The 13,126-nt window shown below is 33.5% G+C and overlaps 1 protein-coding gene across 1 annotated transcript in view; it reads left to right on the forward strand.

The window, feature by feature from the left end:
• The window catches only part of VPS13A (vacuolar protein sorting 13 homolog A), a 176,789-nt gene that overhangs the window by 134,426 nt on the left and 29,237 nt on the right, over positions 1 to 13,126 (forward strand). Inside the window, 8 exon segments of the mRNA XM_025051387.1 lie at positions 3,736 to 3,849; positions 4,910 to 5,055; positions 6,240 to 6,321; positions 7,137 to 7,250; positions 8,080 to 8,155; positions 8,243 to 8,406; positions 8,745 to 8,790; positions 8,901 to 9,024. Coding sequence (XP_024907155.1) covers positions 3,736 to 3,849; positions 4,910 to 5,055; positions 6,240 to 6,321; positions 7,137 to 7,250; positions 8,080 to 8,155; positions 8,243 to 8,406; positions 8,745 to 8,790; positions 8,901 to 9,024 — 866 coding nt within the window.

Here is a 13,126-nt window from a genome sequence, read left to right on the forward strand (position 1 = left end):
GAGTGAAATTGTTATCTTTCATTTTTGGTTTGTTCATTGAAACATATAGAAATACAGTGGATTTTTATATATTGATCTTGTATTCTGAAACTTTACAGAACATATTTATTAGCTCTAATAGTTGTTTTGTGGATTCTTCAGGGTTTTCTTTATATAAAGATTATATCTGAGACTAGAGCTAGTTATACTTCTTCTTTTCTAATCTCAATACCTTTTGTTTCTTGTCTAATTGCCCTGCTAGATCCTCTAGTACAATGTTGAATAGAAATACCAAGCATAGACATTTTTGCCTTGTTTCTTATCTTAGAGGGAAACTTTCAATCTTTCTCCATTATTTATGATGTTGATGGTGGATTTTTGTAGGTGCCCTATTTCAGGTTGAGTTCTATTCCTAGTTTGTGTATCATTTTTGCCATGATCATGTGTGTTTTGTTCTACTGATACATTTTATTTTATTACATTGAATGTTAAAACAATCTTGTATATTTGGGATAAATCTCACTTCATCATGTATATAATTTATATTTTGCTGGATTCGGTTTGCTAAAATTTTGATGAGGACTTTTGTGTTTATATTCATAAGAGAGATTGATTTGTCATTGTAGGCCCAACAGTCTATGATGTATATTATTTAATCAAATGCTTTTTTAATCATTTAATAGAAGAAAGGAAAAAGGTTAAGTATTGATACTCTTTTATAATTACATGCTTACCTTTACCAGTGCTTTTTGTTTTTTAATTGGATTCTAATTACCATTTGAGGTCACTTGCTTTCAGCCTGAGGAACTTCTGTTAGTATTCCTTGTAAAGCAGACCTGCTAGCAACAAATTCTTTCAGTTTTTTTCAGTCTGAGAATGTCTTTATGTCTCTTCATTTTGAAATAGTTATATTGGATATATGATTTTTGGTTGACAGGTTTTTTTCTTTGAGCACTTTGAATATGTATTCGTATTACCTTCCTGCCCCCTTGTTTCTGCTAGCAAGTCAACTATGAATCTTACTGGGGTCCCCTTGTAGGTAGTAAGTTGCTTTTCTCTTGTTTTTAAGATTTTTTTCCCTGTCTTTATATATCTATTTGCATTTATTAAACTTGGAATTCATTGAGCCTCCTGGATATATAGTTTATTGTTTTTTAACAAATTTGGGAAGTTGTAAGCCATTATTTTTTCAAATATTTTTTCAACTTTTCTTTCTCTCCTGTCCTTCTGATACTTCCATACTGCCTATGTTAGTATGCTTAATGATGTCCTGCATTTCTCTTGAGACTGTTCATTTTTCTTCATTCTTTTTTCTTTATTCTTTAGATCATATAATACGTAAGAATTTACCTTAAAGTTCACTAATGAAGTGAAGCATTTAGTTTAGCATATAATGAAGCATTTAAATTTCTTCTACCAATTCAAATTCACTATTGAGGGCTTCTAGTGACTTTTCCATTTTTTAAATTATACTTTTCAAGTCTAGAACTTTTTTTTTTATTCTTTTATATAATTTCTCTTTATATATTGATATTCTCTCTTTCTTGCGACATTATCATCATACTTTCCTTGACTTCCCCAAAATGGTTTCCTTTAGTTCTTTGAACATATTTACAGTGGTTACTTTGAAGTCTTTTTCTTTTAAATCCGATCTGGTCTCTCTCACAGGCAGTTTCTGTTGTCTACTTTTTTCCCAGTATATGAGTCATACATTCCTGTGTTTTTTCATATCATAATTTTTTATTGGAAACTGGACATTTTAGATGATAAACTATAACAACTGTGGGTACTGGTCCCCCTCTCCCCAAGGCCTATTATTATTATTAGTTTATTTTTTTGTTCAGTGACTGGCTGAATTACTTTATTGAAGTCTATCCAACTCACACCCCTTCCTTTCCCTGCAGTGTTTATCTAGCCTTTGATGGTCCTCAGGAAAGCAAGGATTTGGGATACTCACACCCATCCTGGAGTAACAGCGATTTTGTCTTGGCTCTTCCTCTCTTTCCATGACCACACCCACCAGTTAAACTTCACAAATTGCTATCCGATTGCTATTTTTTTTCAAAATGCCTTAATTAGTAAATTGCTCTATAGACTAATCCAATCAAATTTGGACTTCTTTGAAGGAATCAATCTGGAGATCAGCATTTGATATTTGTTCTGAGCCCAGGAGGACTCCTCTAAGTTATCTTTCCCCCAGTTCTCTCATGAAAACTAACAGGCCTACAGTTTAGCCCATATCTTCATCTTCATTAAATCAATGATTTTCCTCCTGGTTGCCTTTTACCACAGCATCCACCATTTCCAAGAGCACTCTTAGGCTTGAATTTCTTCACACTGTTGTAAATGAAGTCAATTTCTTTGAGAGGAGTTTAGGAACTATCTATTTTAAAGTTTATTTTACCCCCCAAGGTAAAAATCTCTGAACCAGAGCTTTGGAGCTGGGGCGGGGTGGCGGGGAGACTGAGGGGCAAGGGTGATCAGAATCCCAATATTCTTAGTGGTGTCACACTCCAGCAGAACTTCTGCTCCAGGAGTGGAGGCTGAGCAGAAGAAGGAAGCTCCCGCCTCTCCCATTATTTAGCCCCAGTAGCTAGTAGCTGGAGGCAGGTTGGGAAGTGCTTATATCGTGTGCCTCCCAGGAAGAAAGCCCTCCAGTTGAAGTCTAGGCAGAGAAAGGGCTCTCTCTTCTTGCGTGTACCAGTCTAGAGTGGAATTCTCGCTTGTTGAGCTGAGAGGGAAAATTGAGAGAATAGTCCTTGTTCAAAAGCCAGACTCACTTTTCTTACTCAATTTTTATAGATTATCCTGAATAGATGTTTCATTTGCTTATACCCTAGTTCTAGTCACAGAGACTGTAAATATTTATTTTTTAATAAATTTCCAGTTTCACTGGGTAATAGTCCAAAGAGCTTCTCACACTGTCATCCCAGAAGTCAGTTTCCATATATCCTTTAAAAAAGGCTATCATTTTGATGTTTTTGTTCATAGTTTAAAATGTGAATGTTAGGATATTGCTCAACACATAGAAGTAACTTAGATTTGTGAGTGTTTGGAGGAATAGTGTTGATTATCAAGAGTGAAAGCACTAATCATATTGTGCAAAATTATTTTCAGTGCTTTCCCCTTTCAATTATATTACTGGCCACCAGAGATATCAGCAAGGCATTTAACAAAAAGCTAGAAGTGGACAAAAATTGTATTTAAAAATATATTTAAAAATATATTTCTAAAAAAGTTTTGACAGATTGGATTAGTGGCCTTTGAAAATAAAATCTATAGTCCAGAAGGAAAGAATTAGTGTCTTTTAATGCAGGGGTTCCCAACCCCCAGGCCACAACCAGTTCTTGGCCTCTTAGGAACTGAGCCAGCCACATAGCAGGAGGCAAGCAAGCCAGGCTTCACCTGTTGAAGCTGCTCCCTACCGCTAGCATCACTGCATTAGATTCTCATCATCATCAGGCATTAGATTCTCCTAGGAGCACTGGTCCCTGGTGCCAAAAAAGTTGGGGACCACTGCTTTAATAGATTGGATGGAAACATAGAAGTTATGCTTATCAGTTTGTGCGTGACAGCCAGAACTTTCCTAACAATAGGGATGTTAGTTTCCCTTCTGAGGCAGGAGCTTTGCAAACTTGAATAATATTGAATCTGGATATTATAGGGGAGTATTCTGCAGTGTGTGAGCTATTATTGGCTTAAATACTTCATAAAAATAGGTCCCTTAAGTTTTTAATATTTTATGTTCCTTTATAGGTTGAACTTTTTCATAAAGATATAGAAGCTTTTCAAGAAGAATATAAAACAGTTTCATTAGTAGATTCATCACAAGTCAGTCTCTATGAATACTTTCATATATCTCCTCTCAAGGTAGGAGGAAAATATAATAAGTTATTTTTATAATCCTTGATAATCTAGGTAATAACAAATTGGATCTCTTGGGGGGATGTAATAAAATTATGTTTTTTAAAGTATATAAATTCTGTAACTTCACATTTATAAATATAAATAAAGCAATAATCTTTTAAAACTTTTATTCTTGTAACTTTTACCATTAGATGGAAATAATAGTGGAGCTACCTACATATAAGCATTTGTTTATATGTTTATGTCCTGTCCTAAATTTTGAGAGCTTTCAAAATTTTGTGTATGATGTATGTGTAAGTTTTTCTTTTAATTGAGTTATAATTGATGTATAACATTATATTTGTTTCAGGCATACAGCATAATGACTCAATATTTGAATACACTGAGAAATGATCATCACAATAAATTTAGATACCAACTGTCACAGTATTATAGTATTACAAAGTTTTTTTCTTGTGATGAAAATTTTTAAGATTTACTCTCTTAGCAACTTTCAAATATGCAATATAGTACTATTAACTATAGTATATAAGTTTTAAGTTAATTTATAAAGTAATTTTGATTTAAGATTTGAAGATTGAATGGAAGTAAATGTAAGTTCTTAACACAAAGTCTCTATGAGTTACATACATAATACTTGAAGAAAATTATTATGCAACTATCTGTACAGGATGTGTATGCATAAAATACAAAAGTGCTTTTTAAGCAGCTTCATCCTGCTAACTTAATTCTTGTAGTTGAAACATTCACTTTTGGAAATATTTGAGTTATTTTCAACAACTTCAACTACTAGATTATTGTTATTAAGTGTCTAAAAGTTAATATTTTCCTAGGTTTACCAAAAGAGTTGGATCGAACAAGGTATACCATCTTACATTGCTGAATTTAAAATTTAAAAAGAGCTGCATTAGATTTTAAATTCCTTTAACTTTCCATTTATTAATTTTGTCATAATTCTGATAATCTTATTTATGGTACAGTAAATTTAAAATAAAATTGACTTTTAAAAGTTAAAATTGTCATCATGAAGTAGCGGCTTAAATATTTATCTCTATCTCTTTAGTTGCATTTAAGTGTTTCACTGAGTTCGGGTAAAGAAGAAGCTAAAGATTCAGAACAACATGAAGGATTGATCGCAGTTCGTTCTTTAAATCTTTTGCTGAAGAGCATTGGTGCCACTCTTACAGATGTGCAAGATGTAGTTTTTAAGTATGTTTAATATTCATATCTATAAATTGATGAAAAGTTCATTTTATATATTACCTAAAAGTTTTATAAGTGAAAAATTACAGAATACATTGCAGATCATAGGCAAAATATGGTTTTTGCTGTTAAATGGAATATAATTTAAGTAACATATACCTGTCAACCCTTAACTATTAAATAACAGATTAATTACTAAATAACTTCCTTAAGAAAGAGGGACAGTGGCCATGAAATTTTACACATCATTTAAGGCCTGTCTGGGCGAGAGAAGGCTTGCTAAGAAGCTGTGTATGCCCAAAGATGTATGCTTTAAAGATGTGGCTTCAAGGCTTATAGGATCCAGACTCTTCAAACTCATGGTAGGGGAAAATGAAGGGATCAGTTCAAATGTTATAGTTAAGAATTTACATTTTAATATGAATCATAATGGAAGCTATTAGAGTATCTGACCAAAGAGATTCAAAGAGTCTGAGTGGTGACTTTAGATGAGTGTGACCTTTTCAGGTAGCACATAGACTTGTCATTAAGAACATTAGTAAGAATCAATGAGTCCAGTAAAAGATACCTCAATCTGAGTAAAGTTGAGTAACAGTCAAATTAAAGAACATAGGTTTGAAGACATCTAGAATAAGATGAGATTTCTGATCTTGTTGGTGTCTTATCTGCTAACATAGCACATCCTAATTTGTCATTTGGGTCTATCTATGCTGAGAATAGGTTATAAATAAATTTACCTTGACTCATCAAGCTGTCAGCATCAGGCGGGACTTGCAGCAATTGAACCCTGGCCATTCTTCAGCACCCTCTTCTACTTACCTTAGTGTATCAAACATTTTCTTTGCCTGCTATGATAACACAGAGTTGACAAATATAAGTTCCTGTCCATGCATGGGATCCAAGGGGCCTCTGAATCCCCTAAATAATGTGGAAAATATGTGTATATTAGTGGCTTTTCTGGAGATAAAATCCATAGCTTTTATCAGATTTTTAGCCCTTTCTTTGACCATAATATGCAGAGATGTATGTAAGAGAGTAGATTTTCTGATTGGCATGGGAAAAATGTACTAAAAGGAAAGATTTGGAGAAAAATTTAAAATAAATAAAACCATTTATTAATATTAAAAACTTTCTCTAAACATACACATACATATATATATTTGTTTATACATTTATATGTTGTTTTTCAGACTTGCATTTTTTGAACTCAACTATCAGTTTCATACAACATCTGAACTACAGTCTGAAGTAATAAGACACTATTCAAAACAGGTTTGTCTGAGATTATTTTACAAAGGGATAGTAATGGAAAATAGTGAAAATAGTGAAACCGTATGTGTCTGTACATGTATGATGCAGATTTGGCAACAAAATTAATAGTCGTTTTTAAAATATTAAAACGTTTTTTATTTTCAGAATTGTAGAAAGAAATTGAGCCCAACCACCATTTCAGTTTTTTGTTCTCCTGTGTTTTTTAGGGACTGACTGAACTCTTTTCTGGATCAGTACGGACTAGACATAAATATTTAAATAAAACATTAACTAAGTAATTCACCACACTTATGAAAAAAATAGGTTCAGGGGAAACTATTAGTAACTGATGAACACAGGATACCTTTAATATAATTAAATTGTTGAGTGTGCTAAATATTTTAATTGATTTTTTCTACATCTGCAAATACTCCTGTATTTTGTGATATAAGTTATAGAGCATCTGAGACAGCTGTTGTATGATGGACAGATCACCAAGCATGACTCAGGTTACCCCCATGTGACCCTGGGCATCATTTGACCTGTGTGTTTCTACAGTCTATAAAATGACAGTCTATAAACTGTCACACATAGTTGTAAAAGTGAAAGCATTTTGAATATTCTAATGTTTTATGTAAATATGTCATTTCATATACTCTTAACACCAAATTGCTTTTTAAAAACTAAGACTAGTGGTAAATAAGGTGATATATATGTTAGGTACTGAAATTGGTGATAAGAGGTGTTAGCATGAAAAACTGGATGTGTGTCTGAATGTAAGAAAAAATATTAATTCTGATTATCCAAATTGATTAATGCTCATATTTCATTTTTAGGCCATTAGGCAGATGTATGTACTCATTCTTGGACTTGAAGTTTTGGGAAATCCCTTTGGCTTGATTAGAGAATTTTCCGAAGGCGTAGAAGCATTTTTTTATGAACCTTACCAGGTAAAATCATTATCTGTGCATTGTACAACATATCACATTAATACTTTTGAATAATAATGCATTTCAGTTGTTAACTTGAGTAGTGAGTGTAAATAGATTTTAGGAGACACAACAAAAGGACATTATTTTGCAGCGAACAATAGTAAGAGCTTTTGAGAAATTTGGGGGAAATTTTTACCTTTTTCCTTCAAAATTTAAAACTGAAGACTTTACAAAAATGCAAAACTATACTGAATTTTAAGAGTTCTGTTGGAATATTAAAAGTAGATAAACTTTATACTATAGTAGAAGGAAGATTACCATAGACAGACAGTTTTGCTTTGCACAATAGTGTGGGACAGTAAAAATAATCACGCAACCTGGCACTGTGCAAAGCAGTCTTAATCAGTAGCAAAAGTTATGATTGTTGTCTGTCCCTGAAATATTTCTGTCAAAACATCCAAAACTCTTCTACTTTCACTTATAGGTATACATGACAATGAAAAATAAAGTAAAACTCATTTATTTTGTAGACTATAATTTAAAACATTAGCTACATTAAGAATTAAAGTGTTCTTATTTATTTTTTTAATTATCAAAAGTAGTTCATGCTCGCCTTCTCATATAACAAATATCTTTCGTATACTTTGGTGTACAGTTGTACTCCTTTCTCAATTTGGATTAACTTCCAACGTTTTATCCTTTGCACCTGCAAAGTCATGAAATATCTCTGAGACTTCTGTCACTTTCTCTGGGACATTTTTCTCACTTTTGTTTTTCTCATTTATATCAATACTTTCACCTTTAAAAGTAAACATAACTTTATTTGTTATTATTTTTTGCCCTTTAGGGAGCCATCCAAGGTCCAGAAGAGTTTGTGGAAGGGATGGCACTAGGACTGAAGGCATTAGTTGGTGGAGCTGTTGGTAAGAAACAGAATGCTTCCCAAGTATGATTATGCTAGGAAGTAATGCTATATTTGCTTTTACTAAAGATATTATCATTTCCGCTAGGCGGATTAGCTGGTGCTGCCTCCAAAATCACCAGTGCTGTGGCTAAAGGAGTAGCAGCCATGACCATGGATGAAGACTACCAACAGAAAAGAAGAGAAGCCATGAATAAGCAACCAGCCGGTCTCAGAGAAGGCATCACTCGTGGAGGAAAAGGCTTAGTTTCTGTAAGACATTTCCCAGTGTTGTGAACATGATAGGAAATATCTTTTAACATCATAGAAAATACCTTTTAAAGCCACATTCTGTGAATAAGGAAATGGACATATAAATTTTACTCCTTTTGGATGTATTATTTGGATGTTGCAGGAACAGTGAATTGTGACCTATATAAAATATGTCAGTAGCCTCCAAAAGCATTCTATTTAAATAAAGTGCTTACGAAATATGTTAATTCTTATAGTATCTAGAAAGCAGATTCTCTATTTTTTCTGTAAGCCAGACTTGGTTCTTTAAAGCATCATGTGAAAATATTGTAAATTTTTAATCGTACTTTTCCCTCTAGGGTTTCGTAAGTGGCATAACAGGAATCGTTACCAAACCAATCAAAGGCAAGTATAATGGTTCCTTTGGGTGATATATATTACTAAGTCTTTCACAGTTGTTTCTATTTTCATTCTTGATCTAATTATCTAAAACTTTGTCTTTTTTTCCTTTCTAGGAGCCCAAAAAGAAGGAGCAACTGGTTTCTTTAAAGGTGTTGGGAAAGGTTTAGTTGGAGCAGTTGCAAGACCAACTGGAGGCATCATAGACATGGCTAGCAGTACATTTCAGGGAATAAAAAGGTAAATTCTCTTTGATGTAGGATATGAGTAAAATGCTTAAATTATGAGAAATGAAATAAGCATGGTGTTTGCTCAAGGCACTTAGGAATCCTGTAATGTGGCAAGTGGCATATAATATTCCTGATTCCTTTTGATACTTTTTAAAGTTGTTGCCATTGCATCATTTCTACTTAATAGATTTCTTCTTTATTAGTCGTTCATTCCCAGCAACCTTGGCAGGAAAGGTGTGGCAAGCAAGCTTTTCCACTGCCTGCCTCAAAATACGTTGTAATAGTGTAAAGCAAGCTATATGTCACTTATAAAATTAGCAAATATATTCTGTCTTGTTTTTTGAGAAACAGAGAATGGCATTTTGTATTCCTGGTTCAAACTCAGCCATGTTCACCCTTCCTTTATGATCTTATTTTGTTATGAGATTATTACGTCTTTTTCCCCTATTTCTCTTCCTTTCCACAATTTAAAAACATGTCCTCTATTCCTCCAAATTAAATTTAGCTTAAGACTGAAATTTAGTATTTAAATTATTGTGACCTTCATTCTAGAAATTTGCAACATGCACAACAATTTTGATTAAATTCTTGCTAACGAGACCTAATTTAGAATGGTAGATGGGTTTATATCTCCCAAATCTGTTTCCTTTCATATTTTCTCTTGCTTCCCGCTCTATAGGGGTAAGTATTGTCATCATATGAGCTGTGCCTCTTAAGTCAGTATTTCATACTTCTTACCGTAATTGAGCGTTTCCAGTTTATAATTTAGAAGTAAGATTGGGGAAAAAAGGTTCAGTCTTTTCTACCTGTAATTTCAGTATCACAAACATAATGTGTTGAGTCATAGTCATCAGAAAAGCTCAAAAGTCGTGAAATACAAGGAATTCAAAATATATAGAGAGCTATGCAGGGGCCTGCCCAGAACCGCTAGAATAACCTTATATTTATCTAAAACCTTGTAATCTATACCCAACTATGTTACCTTGAAGGATTAAGGGCAAAATAAAACATTTTTAGAAAAATAAGACTTAAGAACTAATAAGGGTTGTACTTACGAAGGACATCGGAAGCAGAAAGAAGTGGGTTACAAAAATCAATGTAAGAATATAAATTGGTGGATAAATCTAATTGAACTGTATAAAAACAACATTAGAATCAAAATGTTAAAAACAATAAGAAAATTTGAGAAGGTAATGATTGACTTTAAGCATTTTAATATAATTTCTGAAGAGAATATACTATGTATATCATATAAATATATGTATATACACTATATATACAGAAGAGAATTACTATATAATATTAGATGAGACAGACCTTATGCCAAAATAAAGCATTAGATAAATAAGATAAAAAGAACAGTTAACCAAGAAGATAATAAAAATTTTGAACTTGTACTCATAATAGACTCAATCTTTGTAAAGCAAAAATTGACAAAATTATAAGAACTTTACAAATCTTCAATGATGGTGGAAGAATCTAACATTTCTCTCAATAATTGTTATATCAGGAAGACAAAGTAAGTAAAATGATTTGAACACAGTTAACAAGCTTGATCTAATACACACATGTAAATATTTATTGATTCTGCACATTTTAGGGAGCATATTGTATCTAGACACTATTTTAATCACTCAGGGAACCAGAAATGAACACAACTGGCAAAATCCTTATTCTCATACAGTTTACATTCTAGTGGGAGAGTAATAGAAAAAATAAGTAAACTGAAAATATATGACATGGTAAATGGTGAAAAATTTTATGAAGACAAAGCAGAGTAAAAGATAAAGAGATCTTGGTGGGGAGGAAGAGTGCTGTTTTATACATAAGATGTTCTGGAAAGTTTCACTGGTGAGATTAAATTTGAGGAGAGACATTAAGTAAGGGAGTGAACCATGTGAGAAGAATCTCCTAGGCAGGAACAGCAAGTAAAAATCCCTGATGCGGGAATACGCATGGCCTGTTTAAGGAACAGCAAGACCAGTGGAACTGAAGTAGAGTGAGCAAAGGAGAAAGTTAGAAAGGGTGCTATCAGAGAATGAACAGAGGATCAGATTATATATGGCTTGATAAGCCACTATAAGGACTTCAGCTTTTTTTTAAAGTAAGACAAAAAAAAAGAAAAAAACCTTTGGAAGATTTTGAACAAAAGGATTGATGTGATCTGACTGCTACATTGAAAATAAACCACAAAAAGACCAAGGCAGAAATAGGGGAACACTTAAGAGGCTTTTGCAATAATCAGTGAGAGATAGTAGTGATTAGACCAATATAGGCTAAAAGTTGGAGGGTAGGGTTCATGTTCTGCATGTAATTCGAAGATAGTGGTAACAGGCTTAGTTGATAAATTAGATTGTGGGATAGGAAAGAGAGAATCATCAAGGTTAATTCTAAAATTTTTTATCTGAACCACTGGAAGGATGGGGTTGTCATCTTTTAGGAAAAGAGGGGATTAGAAGTTTGGGTTTGAATGTATTAGGTTGAAACTATCAGATGTGCAAATGGAGGCATCAAGTAGTTACTGCGTATAGGAGTCTAATGTTCAAGAGAAAAGCCCAAGCTAAATTTAAAAATCTGTGATTCTTCGAGCCTGTAATAGGGTATGTAAAGCCATAAATTTGGATAGGATCACCTAGGGAATAGAGTGGAAAAGAGACAAAAGGTCTAAGACTTGCCCTTAGTCACACCAGCACTTAGTAGTTGGGGAAATGAGGGCCCAGCAAAGGAAACTGAAAAGAAACACATTAAAGTAAGGGGGATAAGGAAGAAAGTAGTGTCCCAGAAGCCAAGAAACAGACCATCGTAGCTTATACTATTGTTTAAGAGAAAAGAGAAATCCCCCTCCTCCATTCATCTTATATGAGAGTGTTAATTAGGAAATCAAATGTGGCATTTACAGCAGAGGAATCATTCCCATCTCTTCTTGAAATACTCTTTCCTCTGTTGTCAGCATGGTCACTTTCTTAATTGTCTTCCCAGCGAGGCCTACCATAGCCACCCTAAAATTTTAGTTTATCCCTTACCCCAACCCAAGATACTTTATATTGTTCTTCCTTCCTTTATTTTTCTCTCTTTAGCTCTTATCACAGTTTAATACACTGTTCGTTTTACCTTTTTTATTTGTCCCCTGCTAGAATGTAAGTTCTATGAATGCAGTGGTTCTTATCTGTTTTTACAGCGCTTAGAATATTGCTTGGCATGTGGTAGTCTTTTTTTTTTTTTTAATTGAGATCATTGTAGAGCCACATGCAGTTGTAGGAAATAATGCAGAGAGATCCTTTGTACACTGTGTTATGTTTCCTATGGCTGCGGAAACAAATTATCACAAACTTGATGGCTTAAACAACAGAAAGTAGTTTTTTCACTGCTCTGGAGTCAGAAATCAAGGTGTCAGCAGGACTGCACTCCCTCTAGAGGGAAGAGTTTGCCCCTTGCCTCTTACACCTTCTGCTGTGGCTGCAGACACTTCTTGGTTGCGATCACATTACATGAGTCTCTGCCTTCATCTTCACATCACCTTCTCCTTTGTATGCCTAATCTCCCTCTGTCTCTCTCTTATGAAGACACTTGTAGTGGTATTTAGGGCCCACTTAGATAATTCAAGATTATCACCTCATCTCAAAACCCTTAAATTAATCACATCTTTATAGACTTTACCGTGTAAAACAATATTCAGAGTTTCCAGGGATTCAAGCGTAATATCTTTGGGATCCACCATTCAGACCACTACATATACTTTGTCCAGTTTTCACAATAGTAATACTTTGCAAAACTATTGTATTATGTTGCAGTATGACATTGTTACAACCCACTGATTTTATTCAGATTTCCCCAGTTTGACTTGTACTCATTTGCTTGTGTGTGCACTAATTCTATACACGTGTGTTTTCATGTGTTCTCCACCGGTCAAGATACTAAACAATTCCAGCACCACAAAAATACCTTGTGTTGCCCTTTTATAACAACATCTACCCCCCTCCCATATAACCCCATAATCTATAATGCTGTTTTGAACACTCTAATATATAGTCTATTTAAAATTGAGATATAATCCACATACTGTAAAAAAAAAAAAAAACCCACCATTTTAAAGTATACATTTCAGGTAGTTT

Source organism: Pteropus alecto, unplaced genomic scaffold, assembly GCF_000325575.1.
Source record: "Pteropus alecto unplaced genomic scaffold, ASM32557v1 scaffold95, whole genome shotgun sequence".
Classification (NCBI taxonomy): domain Eukaryota; kingdom Metazoa; phylum Chordata; class Mammalia; order Chiroptera; family Pteropodidae; genus Pteropus; species Pteropus alecto.